At 36.9% G+C, this 20,151-nt stretch overlaps 1 protein-coding gene across 1 annotated transcript; it reads right to left on the reverse strand.

Annotated features, from left to right (window-relative positions):
- Positions 1-4,178: 4,178 nt before the first annotated feature.
- ripk4 (receptor-interacting serine-threonine kinase 4) lies at positions 4,179-19,561 on the reverse strand. The gene is made up of 8 exons (XM_052116666.1): positions 19,264-19,561; positions 15,040-15,331; positions 13,137-13,285; positions 12,668-12,717; positions 11,493-11,651; positions 9,740-9,846; positions 7,420-7,663; positions 4,179-6,884 (listed from the first exon to the last, which is right to left on the reverse strand). Exons 1-8 carry the CDS (start codon positions 19,443-19,445, stop codon positions 5,602-5,604), a joined length of 2,466 nt encoding a protein of 821 aa, XP_051972626.1. The 5' UTR covers positions 19,446-19,561; the 3' UTR covers positions 4,179-5,601.
- Between the last annotated feature and the right edge of the window lie 590 nt (positions 19,562-20,151).

Consider the following 20,151-nt stretch of genomic DNA (forward strand, 5'->3'; position numbering starts at 1 on the left):
TCTCTCTTCTCACGTCACGTCACGTCACGTCACGGCACGTCAGATCAGCCCCTTTTCTCTATCCACTGCATCACTTTCATTCCATCATCCTTCCAGTTCCACCCAGTCACAACGTGAAGTTAAATCTTACATATGCCACGACTTCTCTTTCTGAACGCATAATTAGGACAGCTATTCTGTTGAAGATCCCTTTTGTGTGACCCTATTTTACTTTGATATGACAAGCAGTGCAGTCTGCTTTCATCTTGTGCCAGTTTTTATGATGGCACAAAAGAAGGTCCTCATTTGTTATTCTTTCCCTCTGCCATCTCATAGACAGACTGTCTGTAAGAATTCAAGCCAAAATCTCCCAGTGCATTCAGATTCTCAATCCATGTGCATAACTGTCTTTGATAGAATCATTCTGGCAAATAATCTGTCTATCGTTCAGTGAGGAACACTGTCACAGTCGTTGCTTGACCAGTGCACAATCTCACCTCTCTTTTCATTGATAAATATGCTTGAAGTAGCCATATAGGGAAATACTGCATACAATGATGTAGTTACTTCCTGCAGTAATACAGTTGGGGCATCAACCTCTGTCCAGAGAAGATTCTGCAACATTTACTCAAGCATTATTTCACATCATAAATAAAAAATATATATATATATATATATATATATATATATATATATATATATATATATATATATATATTAAAAAAACAAATCAGAACCTTTTTAATAAGAGGCCATAAAAAGCTTTTCATAGAAAGATATACAATGAACACTATCCACAATTTACACACATTACCATAAATTCACAAATTATGATTATTATTTTTATCAAAATATCTCTTCCTTATTTTGAAAATGTATTTGTTTGTTTGTTTGTTTAAAGTTAGTATAGATACTTCAATATGTATTTATTTTGTTAAGTTAGCATAATACTATTTATTTATTTATTTATTTATTTAAAGTATGTGTAAAATATTTATTAATTGTATTTTTTGTTTATTTATTTTAGAATTATGTGTACCTAAATATTAACCCTTAAAACACACCTCGGGTCTTTAGTGACCTGGGAACTTATTCCACCTCCTGTACATCATCCATGTTATGCAGTTATGCCCACACCTCTTTAGTATTCCTCAACCTTACTCTTCTGAATAGTGTAACAAAACAAAAAAAGGATATATATATATATATATATATATATATATATATATATATATATATATATATATATATATTTTTATTTTTTTTTTTATTTTATTGAATTTTATAACTGCTTGATTACCATTGTTAGTGGATGGAGCCATTAAAGACCTGAGATATAAAGTAGTGACACTTTTTTACACTTCCATAAATTATATTTTTATGATTATTTCATATCTATATACATTTACTATCACAGGAAATCTATTTCTTTGTTTATTTCAAGACAAATTGGGACTACTAATATTCATATAAATAACTACTGTATATCACGTTAATTTAGATTTTCTGTGTGACAATGGTGAATTATCAGTATTTCATATGCATACAGTTCATGCAGTATTACAAACATGCTGTTTGTTCCTCAAGGTGGCGCTGATGTTGATGGTTCAGTGATTGACTTGGTTTACTGTACATTTGGCATTGCTATTTGGCCCAACGTGGAAGTAAACTATAGCAAGTACAACACATGAACAGTATGATATGACTACTGTCATTTGGGTGTACAATTGAAATTATGTATGTTGTGTGTCTTAGACTCAAAAAGTGTTACTTATGTGTAACTAATGTGTTCAGTGTAGCTCAATATGTGTTTGACAGCCAGTTGTGTCTCATTTCATTTCCATTTCCTGTTCTATATTTGTTGCATTATCTCTTTGACATTTGAAAAATAAAATATCAAAATATATTAATATATTAATATGTATTTTATTCTATTATTTTGTAATTGTCTTGAAAATGGTTGAAAAATGTGACATCATCTGGCATTTAGTAGATCCATTTGTGATAGATATATGTGACGAGTCTGTAATAATGTAATGTTAATGTTAAAACCCATGCATTTAAGGGTTAAACAAGTATCTATCTATCTATCTATCTATCTATCTATCTATCTATCTATCTATCTATCTATCTATGGCCAACAATATTTCACAGACTTTCCACAAGGTGGGGTGTTGGAGTGTGAGACCGCTAGGCTGATTTATTTGTGTAGTCAGATAAAAAGAATGTAATTCATGTTAGATCTTGCACACGTCTCGTAACATGCCGTCCTTAAGGTAACACCTGTATGTTCAAGGCTTGACAGTGTATTACTCACCCTGACATCACCCTGTTCAGAAGCTTGCTAAAACATTTTATTATTATTTGTATTATTATTGACCAATTCAATTTAATAATTGTCTATGTTTGGTAGAATAGAAAGCTTTTGAATTACCAGTATATGGTATTAAACTATTCTTATCTAAGTTGAAATTGAAAGAGAATAAAGTTTTACGCACAAATACAGCTTTAGCCTATATGTACAAAATTATTTTAATCTGTTCAATTTTAACACTTCACAATAATTCTGAGGACAGATCTCAACCTTGGTAGGACAATTCTCAGCTGAAGTTTATACAATAAGTGAGTAGCTGACAGTATTGTACTTGTATTATTCAGCTCTTTTCTGTGTGCAGACCTAGTCAATGAGTAACTTTCATTAGATCAACAGTGAGTGTACAACTGCATGCATGTGAGCTTGTGTGCTGCACATGTCTGACATTCACTCATCAATCAATGAATTCATCAGCTCTCTGCAAACACCCACTCTCCTATCTGCTGAGTGATGTTTGTACGTGTATATGTGTGTGCATGATCAAGCCTGTTCCTGCTCATTTAAATGCCAGCATCCAAAAAACCTGTGAGACAAGTCCTACTTGCTGCTGACTCTGTAAGATAATGAAGTGTTGGGGGTATGGGCAGTACAGGATTGTTTTAAGGCTGATGTTTTTCCTGTTTTGGAACGTTTCCATGCTTCCATATATTTAGAATGGTTGAAAATGTACACATTTTTCATTTTCTCCAGTCTGTCGGTTCCACACTGACAGTGTGACATCTGTTTTTATGAGTTGTCTGTCCCTCTTCTGATGAGAAGCAGAGACTTTTCCAAAGAAACCACAGCACATAGATGTTGTTCTTACTTGTTCTAAATGACATAATATGAATGTCTGTTTTTGAGTGAAATCTCTCTCTCTCTCTCTCTCTCTCTCTCTCTCTCTCTCTATATATATATATATATATATATATATATATCATCAAATATTTATTGACTTTTATTTATGAATGATTAAAGTTATGTTGTGCATAACCCCATATTGGGGATGTTTGGTAAAGGTTGTGGGGTTAGTTGTCACAGTATTAAAATAGTTTGAAGAGAGAAGCAACATACAGAAAACACATTTTATTTGAAACAAGGACAGAGCTCAACACATTTAATAAATATGAATAATGATTATAATATTAATATTATTTAATATACAGTATATAACTAATTACATCATTGGCTTGACTTGATCATGTGTTTGTATAACAATAATGATACATTGTTTAATTATATTTTGTTAACTTTTTTGTGTGTCTCTGTGTAGACACACACACACACACACTCACACACACACACTCACAGACTTTTTGCAAATTATGTTATAGCCAGCTAGGATAGCTTATAACAGGTTTACAAATATTGCAGCAAAATATAGCTGATAGCTGTATAGCCCATCATTAACTAAAATGAATTAATTTAAAAAATATTTCTCTATTATTTCTGTAATTTGTTTTAGCAGAGGGGTTTAATTTTTGTTTACATTCTAAACTGAAAGATGTCTTCCTCTAACAGGTAGGATCAATCAGTATAGGGCAAGAATGTAAATATTTATTTGTTTCACTTTTATGAAATTAATTATGTGCCATCTAACCCCTGTAGACAACCAGCCCTGCTCTGCCCTAATAAAGATTCTCAACATTTCAGAGAATCAAATATTGTTTTATATTTGGGGTGACATATGAGCCAGAGATGTTCTTGACTGGTTTTGTGAGATCATCCATTTAGAGTTTCCTTTTTGTTGAAGCACAGAACTCCATGAGACTTATTTTAAAATGCTTCCTTAAACATATTTTGGCATCCAAAAAGCAACGACTGACAACAGATATTTTAAATACATGTGATGAACTTTAATTTTCCATAAAATATAAAAAGTGTGCAAATATAAAACTGTGCAAACACAATTAATACATGACAAATATCTTTTTTGTGTACAAAAAGAAGAGGACAAGGCAGCTTTATCAACCAATTATAGAAGTCAAAGTGAAGCCTAGACGTGGTGTTGACTTCAGATGACTGGCTTCCTTGCTATGGAAGATTTAGTTTGTACAGATACAGATGTGTGGATACTAACACAGACAAAAGCCTCTTATTACCCAGAATTCAACAGTTCCATGGCCCTCTACAAACAGATTTTTAAGACCTAGCAATTAACAGGTTCCTTGTTTTCGGCAGTGCTTCTTAAATGAGGGGTAATGACACATACGCTCCCCCTGGCATAAAAAAAAGGCATTTAAAGAGTGATGAAAAGATAAAGTGGTCTCAGGAATGAGCTGATGGTCTGAACATGAGGGTATATGGGATGTAGTCCTCCCCCCATACAGTCTACCCACACCTGTGATCCCCCTCAGGCACTGTTCCCATGGAAAGCGCCAAATTACTCTATAAACACTCATCTTTATAAAGAAACTCAACCATTTTAATAATATAATTGGCCTAACAGCATTGCTATTTACCTTTATATTATCAGTAGTCATAACAGTGAAGAATGTTGAATAATGTACGTTTTGACTGGTATTCAGAGGATTAGCTTATTCTAATATTTCTATACTCTAAAATTTCTAAAATACCTCAGATCTCTGAAATAGTTTTGGGTGTTGTAAAAGTTTTGCTTGAGGCTGCATTAACCATCACTGTCCTCTGGTAACAATAATAATAGTAAGATACTTATATATACATAAATGCATTTCCAATCACAAATTAACTCTTTTATCAAGGAGGAAAGCTGACAAGAGGCCAAAACCCTTGGAAAAAGTACCTGTCAATATTCTGATTGGCCACAACCAAATAATTACAATATGTACAGTAAGTCCCTTTGGATATTAAGAGTCCCTTTTTTCCAGCATTTATTATTCTTTATAATAAAGAAAGAATGTTAAAGGAATAGTTCCACCAAAAATGAAAAATTTGTCATCATTTACTCAGCACCAAAATGTAAAAAATGCACCATAAAGGTATAATAAAAGTGGTCCATGCTTGCTAAGGTACCAGCCTTGCTAACAACTAATTTTGGTCTATTCCTCACACAAGGCTTTTAAGCATGAGTGGTATTGGAACACTTTTAAAAAAAGGTCAAATAAATTCACCTTTTGTGTTCCATGAAAGAAATGAGTCTGGAACAACGTAACAGGTGAGTAAAAAATAACAGAATTACAATTTTTGTGTGAACTATCTCTTTAAGTAGAGGGAGAAAGTGTCAATGAAACATAGAGCTTGAAAAAAGTTCTTCAGAGTCTGTGAGGCCTCAAGCCCCAGTAGGGCCCTCAACAAGGAGCCGATCCACACAGTGAGTCTACAGGGAATCGTATGTCATCATTGCTTTTATAATTGGTCAGTTTCAGAACAACCACTTTCCTCTGAAGATTTGTGGGGGTGAGAGGGTTCGGACTCTCCGGCTCAGATTCAGATGTCTCCTCTAGCGTTGACTCCCGAGTAGGTTGCGGAGAGAGCGGTGCTGTATTGGTGCCATGTTCAAGCAGGACGCAAATTACGTCTTTGTAGCCACCTTGTACGGCCAGGTGAAGTGGCGTGAAGCCATTCTCGTCTTGAGCTTGAGCGACTTTAGGGCAATCCTGCAGAAGCTCTTTGAGGATCTCGCATTGACCGTTTTCTGCTGCCAGGTGGCATGGTGTGCGATGGGCGTGGTTGGCACTCTGCGGGTCAGCACCCTCGGCGAGAAGCATTTTAACAGTGGGCAGGTGGCCTTTCTGGGCAGCCAGATGCAAGGCCGTGCAGCCATTCGCCGTTTGGCTTTGAATGTCGGCGCCGTGTTTTACCAGCAGCCTTGAAGTGCTGGTGTGGCCCGTTTCTGCTGCTATGTGAAGTGGACTGTGGAGGCCATCAGATGTCAGGTGCACGTTAGCACCAAGCTCCACCAGAATCCGTGCCACTCGATAATGGCCCCTTTGAGACGCCAGATGGAGCGGCGTACGCCCGTCTGATGTTTGTCCATCAACATCAGCACCAGCTTGCTTCACCAAGAGCTTCACAATTCCAAGATGGCCTTTCCAGGCAGCCAGGTGTAGTGCTGTCCAGTCATCTTTACCTTTCACGTGGACGTCAGCTCCACGACTAAGCAAAACCCTCACCACGTTCTCCTGTCCGTGATGACAGGCGATATGTGTCGGTGTGCGACCCTGGGCATCTACTTCATTAATAGAGGCACAGCGGTCTAGAAGTAAACGAGTCAGGGCCTCATCACCATTCTGGGCTGCGAAGTGCAGAGGTGTATACTGGTCCTCGTCCTTTGCGTTGACGTTGGTTGTCTTGCGGCCCAAGAGAATCTCAGCCACACCCTTCAGCCGCTTCTCAGCGGCTAGGTGGAGGGGAGTAGCTCCGTGGATGTTGGACAAATTAGGGTTGCAGTTGCTAAGTAGCAGAAATTTAACTGCTTCCTCATTAGCAAGTCCCACAGCGAAGTGAAGCAAATTGCTACCACTGTCCAAGAGCAAGTCAACATCTTGTGGCTGGAGGATCTTCATGAGTTTGGCAATATCCTCAGTACGAATGGCTTCACAAAGCTTCTTCTTCTGTAACTCACTGGAGTCTAAAGTGACACAGAAACACAGCACAGTGAAACATTTGTGTATATTCATAGGACATGTAATCTTTTCAGATACATCAATACAACAAAAGCTAAAAACAAAATACATTTAAAATATAATAGAAAAGAAAAACAAATCAATGTAAAACAAAATAAATCAAAACATAAAAGGAAAAAATTAAATACATAAAAATATAAAAGAAAATCACAATAAGCTTAAACATTAGAAGCAAATCAATGCAAAACAAAACTATAAAACAGAAAAAAATCCAAAAAATCTAAATAAATCAAAACATAAAAAGGAAATATTAAATAAATCTAAATAGCCTATATAATAAAATAAAAATACAGCAAAACAAAACTATATAAAAAAAAAATTAATCAAAACTAAAAACAAAATGCAAAACAAAACTACCGGTACACAAAAAATATAAATAAAAGCAAAACTATATATATATATATATATATATCATTACTAGAAAGACATTCTATAAAAAAAAACCACACAGGCCAGATGCCAGTGTGACATTTTTCTTACCATTCACATTTTCCTTCTCAAAGGACAATGTAATGGAGCCTTGGGATGAGAAAGCTGAATCCACAGAGGAGATGCCTGAGAGTCTCTTACTGGTGTTGTCTTTGCTCTCAAGGGATTCCTCTTTGACATTGCTAAAACTGCGAGAGAGCCCAGAGTCAATCTGACTCAGCAGCTCAGACAGGCTGTAGTCTTTCTCAGATGACATGACTTCTGACTTCGGCCTCACTGGCTTTTGGTTGTTTGTCTGCATGTAAAGAAAAACATCAGATTGTTTGTAAGAGAAAATCAATTAAACTTAGACCATCAATTAGACCATTACAAATGGAATGCAAGAAAGCAGTTACCAACCAGATGTTTAAAGGGGTCATGACATGGGTTTTTTTATTGTATTATTATGTTCCCTTAGGTGCAATTATAGTATTAATATATTTTTTTTTTAAGAAAAACTTTTAAAATCTAGTGATTTATGACCTTTTCCCACCCTGTTTCTCATCCTCTGATTCAAACAGTCTGTTTTGGGGGCGTTTTCCATTTAAGACTTCAGTGTTAACGCCCACTGTTATGATTGGCTAACGTCAGTGCCTATGTATCAATTATTGACGCCCCAGCCAGAACAATATGCAAGTAAACTAAGTAAAAACACTGTGATTATTCATAATGAATGAAATTGCGCTTTAAAAAGTAGTTTAAAGTTTAAAATAGATTACTTACAGTTTGCGTCGTCGTTGTTCCCAGAATTGTCGGCACGGACTTATCTTTGAGCAACAGTTTTCTGGCAAAGCCAGCATCCTATTGAGATTTGTTCTCAAAACAGTCATCCTTAAAATGTACAGAACAAACGCTTAAGTTAACACTGCCGTGACTGGGACGTCCGCAAAAAATAAACTGCATCCATTTTTCCCTGACGTCTGGATCTTTCGGCAGCTTATTCAGAGGTTTTGTTTGACCACAGCCAGGAACAGCACATCTGTGTGGCATCGTAATTTTCCTGTGCACAAGTAGTCTCTGTCAGAGCTCGCTGTCCATCGACTGAACACTTGTGAGGCGACGGCGATACTGAAATGAGCGTAGTTGTCTTGCGCTTAAAGCATAGTTATCTTGTGCTGGAGGCGGTCATATGCAAACGCTGGTACGTCACTTCTAACCGTCACGTCACTTCTAACCATGAATCCAGAACGAGCTGTATTTTGAGCTTGATTAAATAAATGATTCGTTTAGAATGGGGAGGACGTCTTAAAATATGAAACTTGCAGGACGTTTTAATGATACAAAGACCTCTTATATACCAAAAGATCAAGGCAAATTTGGTTTCTCATGTCATGACCCCTTTAAAAGCAGGTTACAGTACTACATTTACTACAAGAACAGTTCCCCCGGAACAACTTCTTACTCAAGAGTACAATTGTGGTATCTAATGGAACACCCCTTTGTAACGTTCGAACCTACAAGCTATTGGTTATCAGCCCAGATATTTTGACCCCTACGCCACACCACCTTCTGACAAAGTAGCCCTAATGCATGTAGCCTGTTAGCTTGCTTTTATTAGAGATTTCTGCTTATTTTGCAGAGATTACTTTTATAGAGATTTTATGTCCGGTTTTCCATTTTTATGTCAGCTGCCAATCCTAGGAATTAATAGATTTAGATGATTATACTTATTAGTGTACAAATGTCTAATAAGACAAAAACCACAAAATCTGGCCACTGAATATAGCTGTATTTAGCCAACAAAATATTTTAAGAGCAGACTAGATAAAAATACATTCACTAAAGAAACTAAAAGAAATTCCCTGATATTTTCAGGTTTTCCATGAGCGTGGGAAAACTGAAAGATGTAAAAAAATGCAGAATCTACAAAGCATATTGAGGTGTTGACCTGAGTGAACCATCTGGATTATTAATGAATAAATCCCTGACAGTAATTCAGACTGATGCATAATTTTTGATAAATGAAAAACTGGGTATTGTTCTCAGAATAAACTATTACATAACTTTACAGAGGAAAAAACAAAAGATTTCTAGTTAAACAATGCTAAAGAAATATCATCACCTTGATAAAACATTTAAGCAATGTACTTTGACGAACACAGACAAATACCAAAGGGTTACTTAATACCTGAGGTAAAGGAAGTCTAAACTACCTAAACCATATTGTACGTATGTAAAAAACAAATCTAAGTGACTCATACTTAAATAACTGGCTGGAAAAACTCTATTAAATCACATTAACTGGGGAAGAGATCAATCAGATATATGACCTGATGTGGACTGACTACTTGTAAACATTCATTCATGGAGATATTGTGTGTCCTGATGTTACCTGCTCACTGGCTCTGGCAAGGCAGGGGGATTCTGGTTCTGAAGAAATTGAAGCTCTTGACTCCTCATTGGGTTTGGTGCAAAGCTCCTCAGCCTCTGAAGTAATCTCTATATGAAACAGCAAGCAATGTTACACATACGGTACACCAAAATACACTTGGACACCTTTGGGTACTAAAAAAATGTCACTCAAAAAAAAATAATTCTGAACGTCATTCCATTGACAACATAAAACCAAGGGGAACATGCAAACATGAAGTCTCCTTGCAGAGAATGTCCTACAATGTCCTACGTTTGAAAACCAGAAAGTGTCCAAATCCCTTTTTCTCCCAATTTGGCATGCCCAATTCCCAATGTGCATTAAGTCCTCGTGATGGCGTAGTGATTCGCCTCAATCTGGGTGGCGGAGGATGAATCCCAGCTGCCTAAGCGTCCGAGACCGTCAACCCGCGTATCTTATCACGTGGCTTGTTGAGCGTGCTGCCACGGATACATAGCGCGTGTGGAGGCTTCACCTCATCCATGCCCACTTCACCACACGCCCCACTGAGAGCGAACCACATAATAGCGATAACGAGGAGGTTACCCCATGTTACTCTACTCTCCCTAGCATTCTGGCCAATTTGGTTGCTTAGGAGATCTAGCTGGTGTCACTCAGCATGCCTTGGGATTCCAACTAGCGAACTCCAGGGGTGGTAGCCAGCATCTTTACCACTGAAGTACCCAGGCCCTCCAAGTGTCCAAATCCTTAATTTTTAAATCCAAAGTCTCAATTCTAAACAGTACATCTATTGTTTTATAATTTTAAACAAACTACACCTAATTAAGTAGCATTAGTGTATATGCCACACAACAAAATCAAGTAAAATTACAAAAAGACCATGACAAATCATTTATACAATTGCATAAAGGAATCACCCAAAAATGAAAATTCTCTCATCATTTACTTGTCCTCATGAAATCCCAGATGTGTATGACTTTCTTTCATCTGCTGAACACAAATGAAGCTCTTTTAGTCCATACAACACAAGTGCCATTCCCAAAAGCTCCCAAAATCACATAAATCAGCATAAAAGTAAGCAATAAAATTCCAGTGGTTAAAACAATGTCTCCATAAGTGATATGACAGGTGTGGACAGGTAAGACACAGACCAACATTTAAGTCCTTTTTTATTATAAATGATCATCCCTGCTCAGTCAATCTCAACTTTAATTTTCACTTTCACTTTTTTTCTTGTGTGTGTGTTTTTTTTTTTGGTAATTCACATTCTTCATGCATATCGCCCCTACTGTGCAGGGAGAAGAATTTCTAGCAAAAAAAGACTTAAATGTTGATCTGTTTTATGGAGATGTATGGATATCTTTTATATGTCATTATGTGCTTTTTGGAGCAACAACATTTTGGCACCCATTCACTTGCATTGTATGGACCTACAGAGCTGAGAAATTCTTCTATAACTCTTCATTTGAGTTCAGCAGAAGAAAGAAATTCATACACATCTAGGATGGCACAAGGGTGAGTATTTTGCTATATAATGTAAACACATTAATACATTTTAAGTATTACTGTAGAGAAAATAATAGATTGTTTAACCAAAGAAAATCCCCACACTGTAGAATCCTGTCACAGGGCATCTTATTAACCCAGTGTTATCCATATTCTGTCAAATCATTGTTGCAATGCAACACTGTTTCCTGTGAGTCAGCAGGTCATGTTCAATAGCAGCATGATGTCAGATCAAAGCGACACTCACCTTGAAAACTGGGTCTGGCCTCTGGGGAAAGTGCCCAGCACTTCTGCATGAGGGACAGGAACCCTGAGCAGGCCTGTGGTCGACTGCGGGGAATAAGCCCCAGATCTGGACGAACCCCCTTCACAACCTTCACCATGATGTGCAGGATGTTATTCTCCCCTATGAAACAGCCACAGCAAATAAGCAGCATTCTTGTACTTGCCACAAAACACAATCAAGTGAAATTAGAAGACTAAGACACATAATTTACACAATTGCTAAGAATTTAATATGGTCATATTTCACTCCAGAACTTTTTTCTCTCCATACAATAAAAGTGAATAGTGAATGAGGCTAACATTTAGTCTAATATCTCCTTTTGTGTTCCATGTAAGAAAGCGAGTCATACAGGTTTAGAACAACATGAGGGTCGAGTAAATGATTACAGAAACTTCCTTTTAAAAATGATTATTTTTTCTTTGCATTTTGGTGTGTAATATGATCTAAGCATGTTCTTGGAAGCCATCATGCGATTCATCCAAAAATAGAAAGACAAACAAAATTTTCAATAAGATCGTGAGGAGAATATTTCCATAAGACCAGAAAACAATTACTAACACTTCATTTTGTTTAGGAGATAATTTTATCAGCACTCGGGGTCTGCCATTGAAGTCAAAATGCAAACATAGGCAGCTAATTTAATATCCTGTTATTTAAACCATGTGGAAATATATGAACATGAAGAATTTGCATAGGTATTTTTAATGGGTATGGAAGGAATGTTTGGCAGATAATTGATTTCATTCACAGCTGCCAGAAACAACAGTACTTTGCCTCGTGACAAGAAGGCTGTTTTTATTGTAATTCTTTCACATTTAATTCTTGTAAACAGTTGTTACTATTAAAGGCAGGCTATCTATTTTTTTCTTCCCTGGCCCTGCAGATTAACCTGGAGACCACAACCAGATGAGCACATCTCCCTAGGAACACCCATAGGCACTCATTCAGTGCCAATCAGGTTAAGACACGGTAATCCATATAATTGTCGAAATGTTTTGAATCTAAATGCCAAAAATCAGTGTGGGATATGGATTTCAGAATATGATTGAGCACATAATAAACAAGAATATTAATAACGGTGTCTAGACATTTTATATTCAATAAACACTACTGAGTCACATGGACTCTAGACTTACCTTGATAAGGTTTCTTCTGTGTGAGAATTCCCCAGATAACTATTGCAAAACTGTGGAACAACACATATTTGTTAGACAACATACACTTAAACATGAAATTTGACCAACAGAAGCTGATCTGATTGATATATGAATAGCTGATGTGAAATACTCTTCAGTGTGACCCACTGTACCCCCATCTAAAACTGTTTTAAACACCATTTGGTGACTTTGAAAAATCTATCTAATATGAACTAGTGAAGGCCAAAATGCAATTACAAATGGAGACCAGTTACAGGACATAAGAAAATACACTTTTAACCTAAAGTCTTGCTGATAAAAAAGCTCATGGACACATTATGAGTCACCTATCCATACACGTTTGATTTATCTTACAATGTACAAAATAACTACAGTTGGCATTCTAGTACATAACAAAACTCCCATTTCTCACAGTATGTATGAAACTAACAATAAAAAAATGGCTGACCTGTACACATCATGTTTAGTGTCAGAGATTCGATCTTTTTCGATAATCCGCTCTGGAGGGAGGTAGGCAATGGTCCCACAGAACCCGTCACGGCTAATATCATCGTTCCTAGCAAAACCGTTCCACCTAGCTAAGCCAAAGTCTGAAATCTAGAAAACAAAAGGAAATTAGCAATTGTTAAAGTTGCCTTTTTTATTTGATGCTTGTAATATTATTGTTTTTTTAAATAACCTCGTTTTGTTTAGGTGTTCTCTAAAGGTTAAGTGTATCATTTTCAAACAGAAATGCAAAAAATTATGTCTTATTTCAAACAGGTTTCTCAAACTCCCCACCCACCTGCTATTGGTCGGACAAACAGAGAGCCTTGCCCCCAAACGCATGCCATTGGTTAAGCCAATGCAGGGCTTGTCTGGACACTCAAACATAAAAAGTAATGTTCTGATATCAACACAGAACCACAGCGTTTACACTTGTAGGGGATATCAACGAACAAATTATTTATAGTTAATGCTGCATATTAATGTAGGATAGGAGAAAGTACTCAGCGAAAAGCTTAAGGAGATTTTTCCAAAAGAACATGTTGCCGTGCCCTACAAGGCGGGGAAGCCCTAATTTGTCTGTAAATGTGTGCACGCATATGTAGGCAGGTGTGTGCCAGCCCTTCATTAACAGTGCCTTGCTTTAGCTTGTTCAGACTGGTCCAGGATACGTTTTTATATCCAGCCTTTTCAACCCAAGACGTCGATTCCCACCCATCCCTCGTGACACCTGCTTACTCATCCATGGGAAGGCTGGATATAAATGGGATAATGCATGGGAAAGCTTTTCAACCCTCAGGGAATTTTCTGGAATAGTATGTAGGGACTATGAAAGGAAAATAATACATGTGCCCTTCCCCCTACCCCCTCGTAGCTTGTGAAATCCTGATGAACTTTCCTGCACAATGATCTGACATGACAGAGATTTAAACTGTTCTTCCGCAGTCAACTTTAGATTAAGATAAAATACGTCATGTCGACAGGGTGTTTTCAAGAACATGAAAAATTTAAACCAGAGAGTTATTGTTTATCTTTTCCACCTCGGCTCAGTCTCTCTGCTATTTGTGTGAAATCATCAAACTTCATTATTTTGATCCCAACAAACAAATCCTTTCATAAAGAACATTTTTAATTCCATATGAAAACAAAATGAGAGTTTAGTGGCTTTAAATTCATGTTTATTAGCTTCGAATCCATGCTAGGGCACTCCTTGATGACCAAATGTATTTTTAGGAGCTACACACATTTAAAATTTACATTCTTTCTCTTCTGGAAATGCTGACCAAATTTACTGATGAATCATCTTACATTACACAGATTTTTGTCCAATCAAATGAGCTATAGAATGAGAAAGTCACTCCCCCAATATGAGTTCCAACTGACTAGCAAATAGCAAATCAGGATTCATCATGGCTATGATGTAACTACAGCAAATTGGCTATTGAAAAAAGGGGGATGATCTCTTTGAGGGGAAATACATCAACACAGGAAAGAAAACTGCTTTAGTAATTCCATGGGGTTTTTAAAGGGACAGTTCACCCAAAAATAAAAATACTGTTATTATTTACTCATCATAATGGCTTTTTTTTCTTCCATGGAACACTAAAGTAGAAGTTAGGCTGAATGTTTGCCTCAGCCACCATTCACTCTCATTGTATATGCATTGAAAATAAATGGTGACTGAGACTAACATACCGCTAACATCTCCTTTTGTGTTCCACTGAAGGAAGAAAGAAAGTCATATTGGGGGTGGATTTACTCCTAACTTTAATATTTCTCATCAGCGCAGCAAATAAGTTCATCATCACCTCTATAGCGAGAAGTCAAGACCTTTTGAAGACCAGAAGTAGCCTGTGCTTTCTTACCTTGACATGGTAGTGTGCATCCAGCAGGATGTTGGCAGGTTTAAGGTCAAGATGAAGAAGTGGCGGATTCATGCAGTGCAGGAAGTTCATGCCCACCGATGTCTCGTGGATGATGCGGAATCGCAGTTCCCAGGGCAAAGGCTCTGAGGCCAGCAGGGTTTCCAGGGAGCCTGTTTCCATATACTCCATCACCAGGCCCTGTGGATCGATGCAGATACCGTACACAGGGAGAATGTAGCGGAATTTAGCTGCCTCCATTTTTTTGGCCTCCTCCAAGAGCTCGGCACGCTCCCTAAACGTACAACAAGTTAACCAGTCAATCAATTAGTCACACCTCAAATAGGGTGTAAATCTTGTTTGTGTATTATTATAGGAGAGGGATTTGTGTGTGTGTGTGTGTGTGCGTGTCTGATAAGTGGATTTTTTTTGTCTTTATGTTTTATAAAATACGGTAGAAAACAACTGCAGGAAGCAATGTTAAATACACAATTTGCCATTTTATGAAGAATTAAAGGGATAGCTTAGCCAAACATTTAAATTCTGTCATCATTTGCTCACCCTCATGTTGTTCCAAACCCATGTGCCTTTCTTTTGTGGAACACAAAAGGAAATGTTAGGGACTGTCATTCTGCCTAACATCTCTTTTTGTGTTCCACAGAAGTCAAACATGTTTGGAATAACAATGATGATAAATGATGACAACATTTTAATTTGGGGTGAATTGTCCCTTTAAATTTAACATCCCATCATTACATGAAAATATGTTATAAGCAACACACTCCATTAAATAAAAAGATCAAGAAATCACAGCGGTACATTAGTATAAAAACAACAAGGGAAGGAATAAAGACTCATTGGACCTGAGCCCATCGACAGAGCTGACTCATATAATCCTCTGTCTGTAAGAGTATAGAAAAATGACACCATGTTGTTAGCAAAGGGGCAAAATTACCTTTAAAATCTAAAACTTGATTTCAAGCTCACACAACATAGTTTTCCCACAACCTAAAGTGGTTTACAGAATATTAATCTGATGGCATCTTTTTAATTACATTCCAGTCTTTAAAGCTGATAGATATGGGGCTGAATGACTCCTTTGTTCTATTTGTGCTTACACAACTACCTTTTATTATTAGGAAGTCAGATGTGATACACATACGTCAGATATGTAGGCCTCATGAAGGCCACACTCTCTAAGGACATCTAAAAGATCTACTATTGTCTAGTGTTTCAATTAGTACTGTATGGCATTTTTTTATTCTCAGTTTAATGCACAGAAACAATAATATGTTAGCCATTTGTAGATTGATTTCCCTGAAAATTGCAATTGTTGCACTATAAAAACATGGCTCAACCAATGCCGCAAGTTTAGGGTGGAGCCATCTTTTTTCCAACCAGTGGCAGACAATGAGAGTGTTCGGAAAATCTGTTTTAAAACTATCACAATTTTTGCAATTTCATTTAGTTGCACAAGCAGTGCAGAAATTACACAGTTCACCATAACGGTTAATCTCCATTCAAATACAAAGAAATTTGATGGTCAGCACCATCTAAAACATCTCTTACGGCCAATCATAGCACCCAATCACAGGAAGTCAGCATCTTCCTTTATCGTTTTGTTCGTTGAGTGAGTGTGTTATTGCTCAAGTCGAAGGGACCACGTAATTCAGCACCAACAATAGAATTTTAATATAAATAAAACTATTTTTTATTTGTATTATTAAATATTATATAGAAGTGCATTGTCCACAGGGATGGACAAATGGGAGGTAAGTAGTGAGAAAATTAACAAACAGTGCATAGGTGGATGCTTCACAGTATCCTACCCACTCTACTGCCCCTTACACTGTTCTGCCACCCTTTTCTGCTAAACAAAAGCCCTTTTTCTTAAAAGGAAAAACTGTTCCAGCTCGACCGGTTCGGCAACTCTACAAAAGCAGAGGCCTGACAGAGCACAGGATGACAAAGCCAGCTTTTAAGTCTGTGCTCTGTTTAGATGGGGGAGGCAAATTAGAATTCATGTACTTTGCAGATCACAGGCGGTGATAACCCATTATATTGAGGGTCACAGGGAACCCGCAAGCATAGGATTCCTATCAGATTCCCTATCTTTCCCTATAATTGTTCAATGAAACAAAGTGACATCTTCATATAAAAGCAAGTCCTACAAGAAAATAAGCAAGATTACAACAGAATCTGACAACGGATGCGACTGGGTTGCACCTCAAACATATCTGATCATAAATTAATTAGGCGTAAAAATGATTTAATCACTCTCATGTTGATTCAAACATACATTACTTTCTTCTGTGCAACACAAAAGGAGATGTCAGGCAGTATGTTATTTTAGGTGAATATTCACTTTCATTGCATCTTTCACCCCAATACAATTAAAGTGAATGGTGACTGAAGCTGACATTCTGCCTAACATCTCCCTTTGTATTCCACTGAAGAAATAAAGTCATATAGGTTTGAAACAAATATGGGTGAGTTTATAATGACATCATTTTTATATAGGGCTAAACTGTCCCTTTAAGGATCTGCTTGTATGCTTGTGTATACTAAAAGTCAAATAATTTGTCCCTTCCTGATCTAATTCTGGACTGGCTCTGATTCTACTCGTGTTATCAGAGTAGTTGCAGAATTGAGCTGAATTTATAATATTACCCTTGGGAAACTATATATTTATGCACTTGCCTGTAAGAAGTAATGAAACATAACCAATATAGATGGAGAAACAATAGCAGTCAGCTGACTTTGATTCATTGTGTCCTATCTTTAGTTTGCTTTCCATATACACTTACCAATAAACAGATCAGAATACAAACATGAAAATCAACCAAGACTGACCTCAATAACATAACATGCATACATTAAGCTCATCAAAGGCTATTTGAAACATTTATGCCTAAAGGAAATCATTCCAATGTCAACATGTAAGACTGTGTACAAAAGGTCACGCTAGAGTGCAATTGACTTTCTAGAATAATTGTGTGTCAATAGTGCTTTGGTACCAAAAACTCCAATTCTGCCATCATTTACTCACCCTTATGTTGTTCTAAACCTGACTTTTTCTCCTTCATGGAACTCAAAAGATGTCATGTCAGGCAGAATGACAGCTACAGTCGCCACTTTTGTTGCATTTTATTTTTTTTATTTATTTTGTTTACATTCAATGAAGCTGTCAGACCCTAATATTTGGTCAAACATCTCCTTTTATGTTCCAAATAAGATATAAAATCATACCAGTTTGGAACAACATGAGGTTGAATTAAGGATGACAGAATTTTCCTTTTTGGGTAAGCTGTCCATTTAAAATAAGATAAGTTGATGTATACCAAATTTGTGATTCCATGGAGAATGTCATATGGTATTTTTGCCTGCTGTTTTATTGAGTTGACAACCAGCTCAAGACTTAAGCATAAAGTACATTTTCACATGGCATAACTGGCTTAAAATACGATGACTAGTAATGAAGAATGCAAAGGGAAAAATATACAATATAAAAAAAGACACAAATCTGTATGCATGTGAATGCAACACCTGTATGCATACCAAAGGTCTTGTTAAGGTCTATGTATGGAAGTTTACCGGGAAACAAAGCTCATGCATACGGCCACTCCTTGTAACATTGGGACATAGTTCAAGTGGAAGTGGAAAGAGTTGGCTACTGGAAATGTAATTAACAAGTCTTTAGAAACAGGCTGACTGATATGCATATGTATACTCTTTACATATGTGTGTTAGTTAGTGTGTAGTTGGGGGTGGTGGGGGGAGGGGGGCATAACCATGGCTTGAGGCAGCATATTATCAGTAGTTCCTGGATGACATTTGGAGGGACTTTTTTTTGCATGTAATGACAACAAATATGAATTTGAAAAGAATAGAGACACAATAATAGCAACTAAGTGGTATTGATGTTTTGAATACAAAAGAAATGGACCATGTTTCAGTGCGACACATTTTTGACAACAATACAACAAGTAAATAAAACAATACAATGGAAACCAAAACAAACATCTCCAGTAATACATTCCCAAATTCCCTAACTAGCTGGGATTGTGGACTCCATATATCACAAAAACAAACTCCACACATGCCCTTCCGATGACTGTGATTGTCAAATACACACTCACACACACACTCCAAATGTACTCCATTAAAGTCTCAATAGGCAGAGAAATAGAAAAAACTTTCAGAAAAATGAACCTTAGTCCTACTCACTTGTCATCTGAGTGAAGGCTGGGTGGGCACTTGATAGCCAGCCATGTTTTCCACTGTATATGTCGAACTTTGTACACCTGTCCAAAGCCGCCTGAGCCAATCTTTTCCCAACTTCCAAACTCCGAAGCGTCGAAAGTTTTCAGCAACCCCATGATCCCTGGGGAGTTCTCTGGGACATCCATTGTTAATCCAGATCCACTTTTAAACTTGTCTTTTTCATATAAAAAAGCCTTCTCTGTGAAAGACCACAGGGTTGTAACTGTTCCTTGTTTTTTTTTCCTGTCTGTACAGAATGCTTCTGTCTGGCCATACCCTCTGTTCAGGTGAGGTGTAGGAGGAGTTTAATGACATCATTTCATGATCTATGCACAAAGGTGGCAAGACTGTTCAAGAAGAGAACATTGCCTAACAATGACACAAGTGTCAGTTTACGTCCTGTATGGCATTGATTACATTTAATGCCACAACATGCTTTATAATAAGGCATTGTTTCAGATTGTATTTAACTATAATTTACATTTCTGTATACTGTGAATCTCAAGCTTAAAGGCATAGTTCACCCGAAAATGAAAGTTCTATCATTACTATTTACCCTTATCACTTTTTTTCTGCTGTGAAACATAGTCTCAGTTTCAGTCACCATTCACTTTCATAGTATGGAAGAAATATGCAAGGAAAGTGAATGGTGACTGAAGCTAACATTCTGCCAAACATCTCCTTTTGTGTTCCACGCAAGAAAGTCTTAATGGTTTGGAAAAACATAAGGGTGAGTCAATAAATTTTGGGTGAACTATCTCTTTAAAAAAGGCTGGTTATCACCCAACACTTTTTTAACCCAAGATCACAAGCATGTTAAGAGCATCTCTAAACCCTCTAAACTTAAGAAAT

The sequence above is a fragment of the Xyrauchen texanus genome, chromosome 43, assembly GCF_025860055.1.
Source record: "Xyrauchen texanus isolate HMW12.3.18 chromosome 43, RBS_HiC_50CHRs, whole genome shotgun sequence".
In the NCBI taxonomy this organism is placed as follows: domain Eukaryota; kingdom Metazoa; phylum Chordata; class Actinopteri; order Cypriniformes; family Catostomidae; genus Xyrauchen; species Xyrauchen texanus.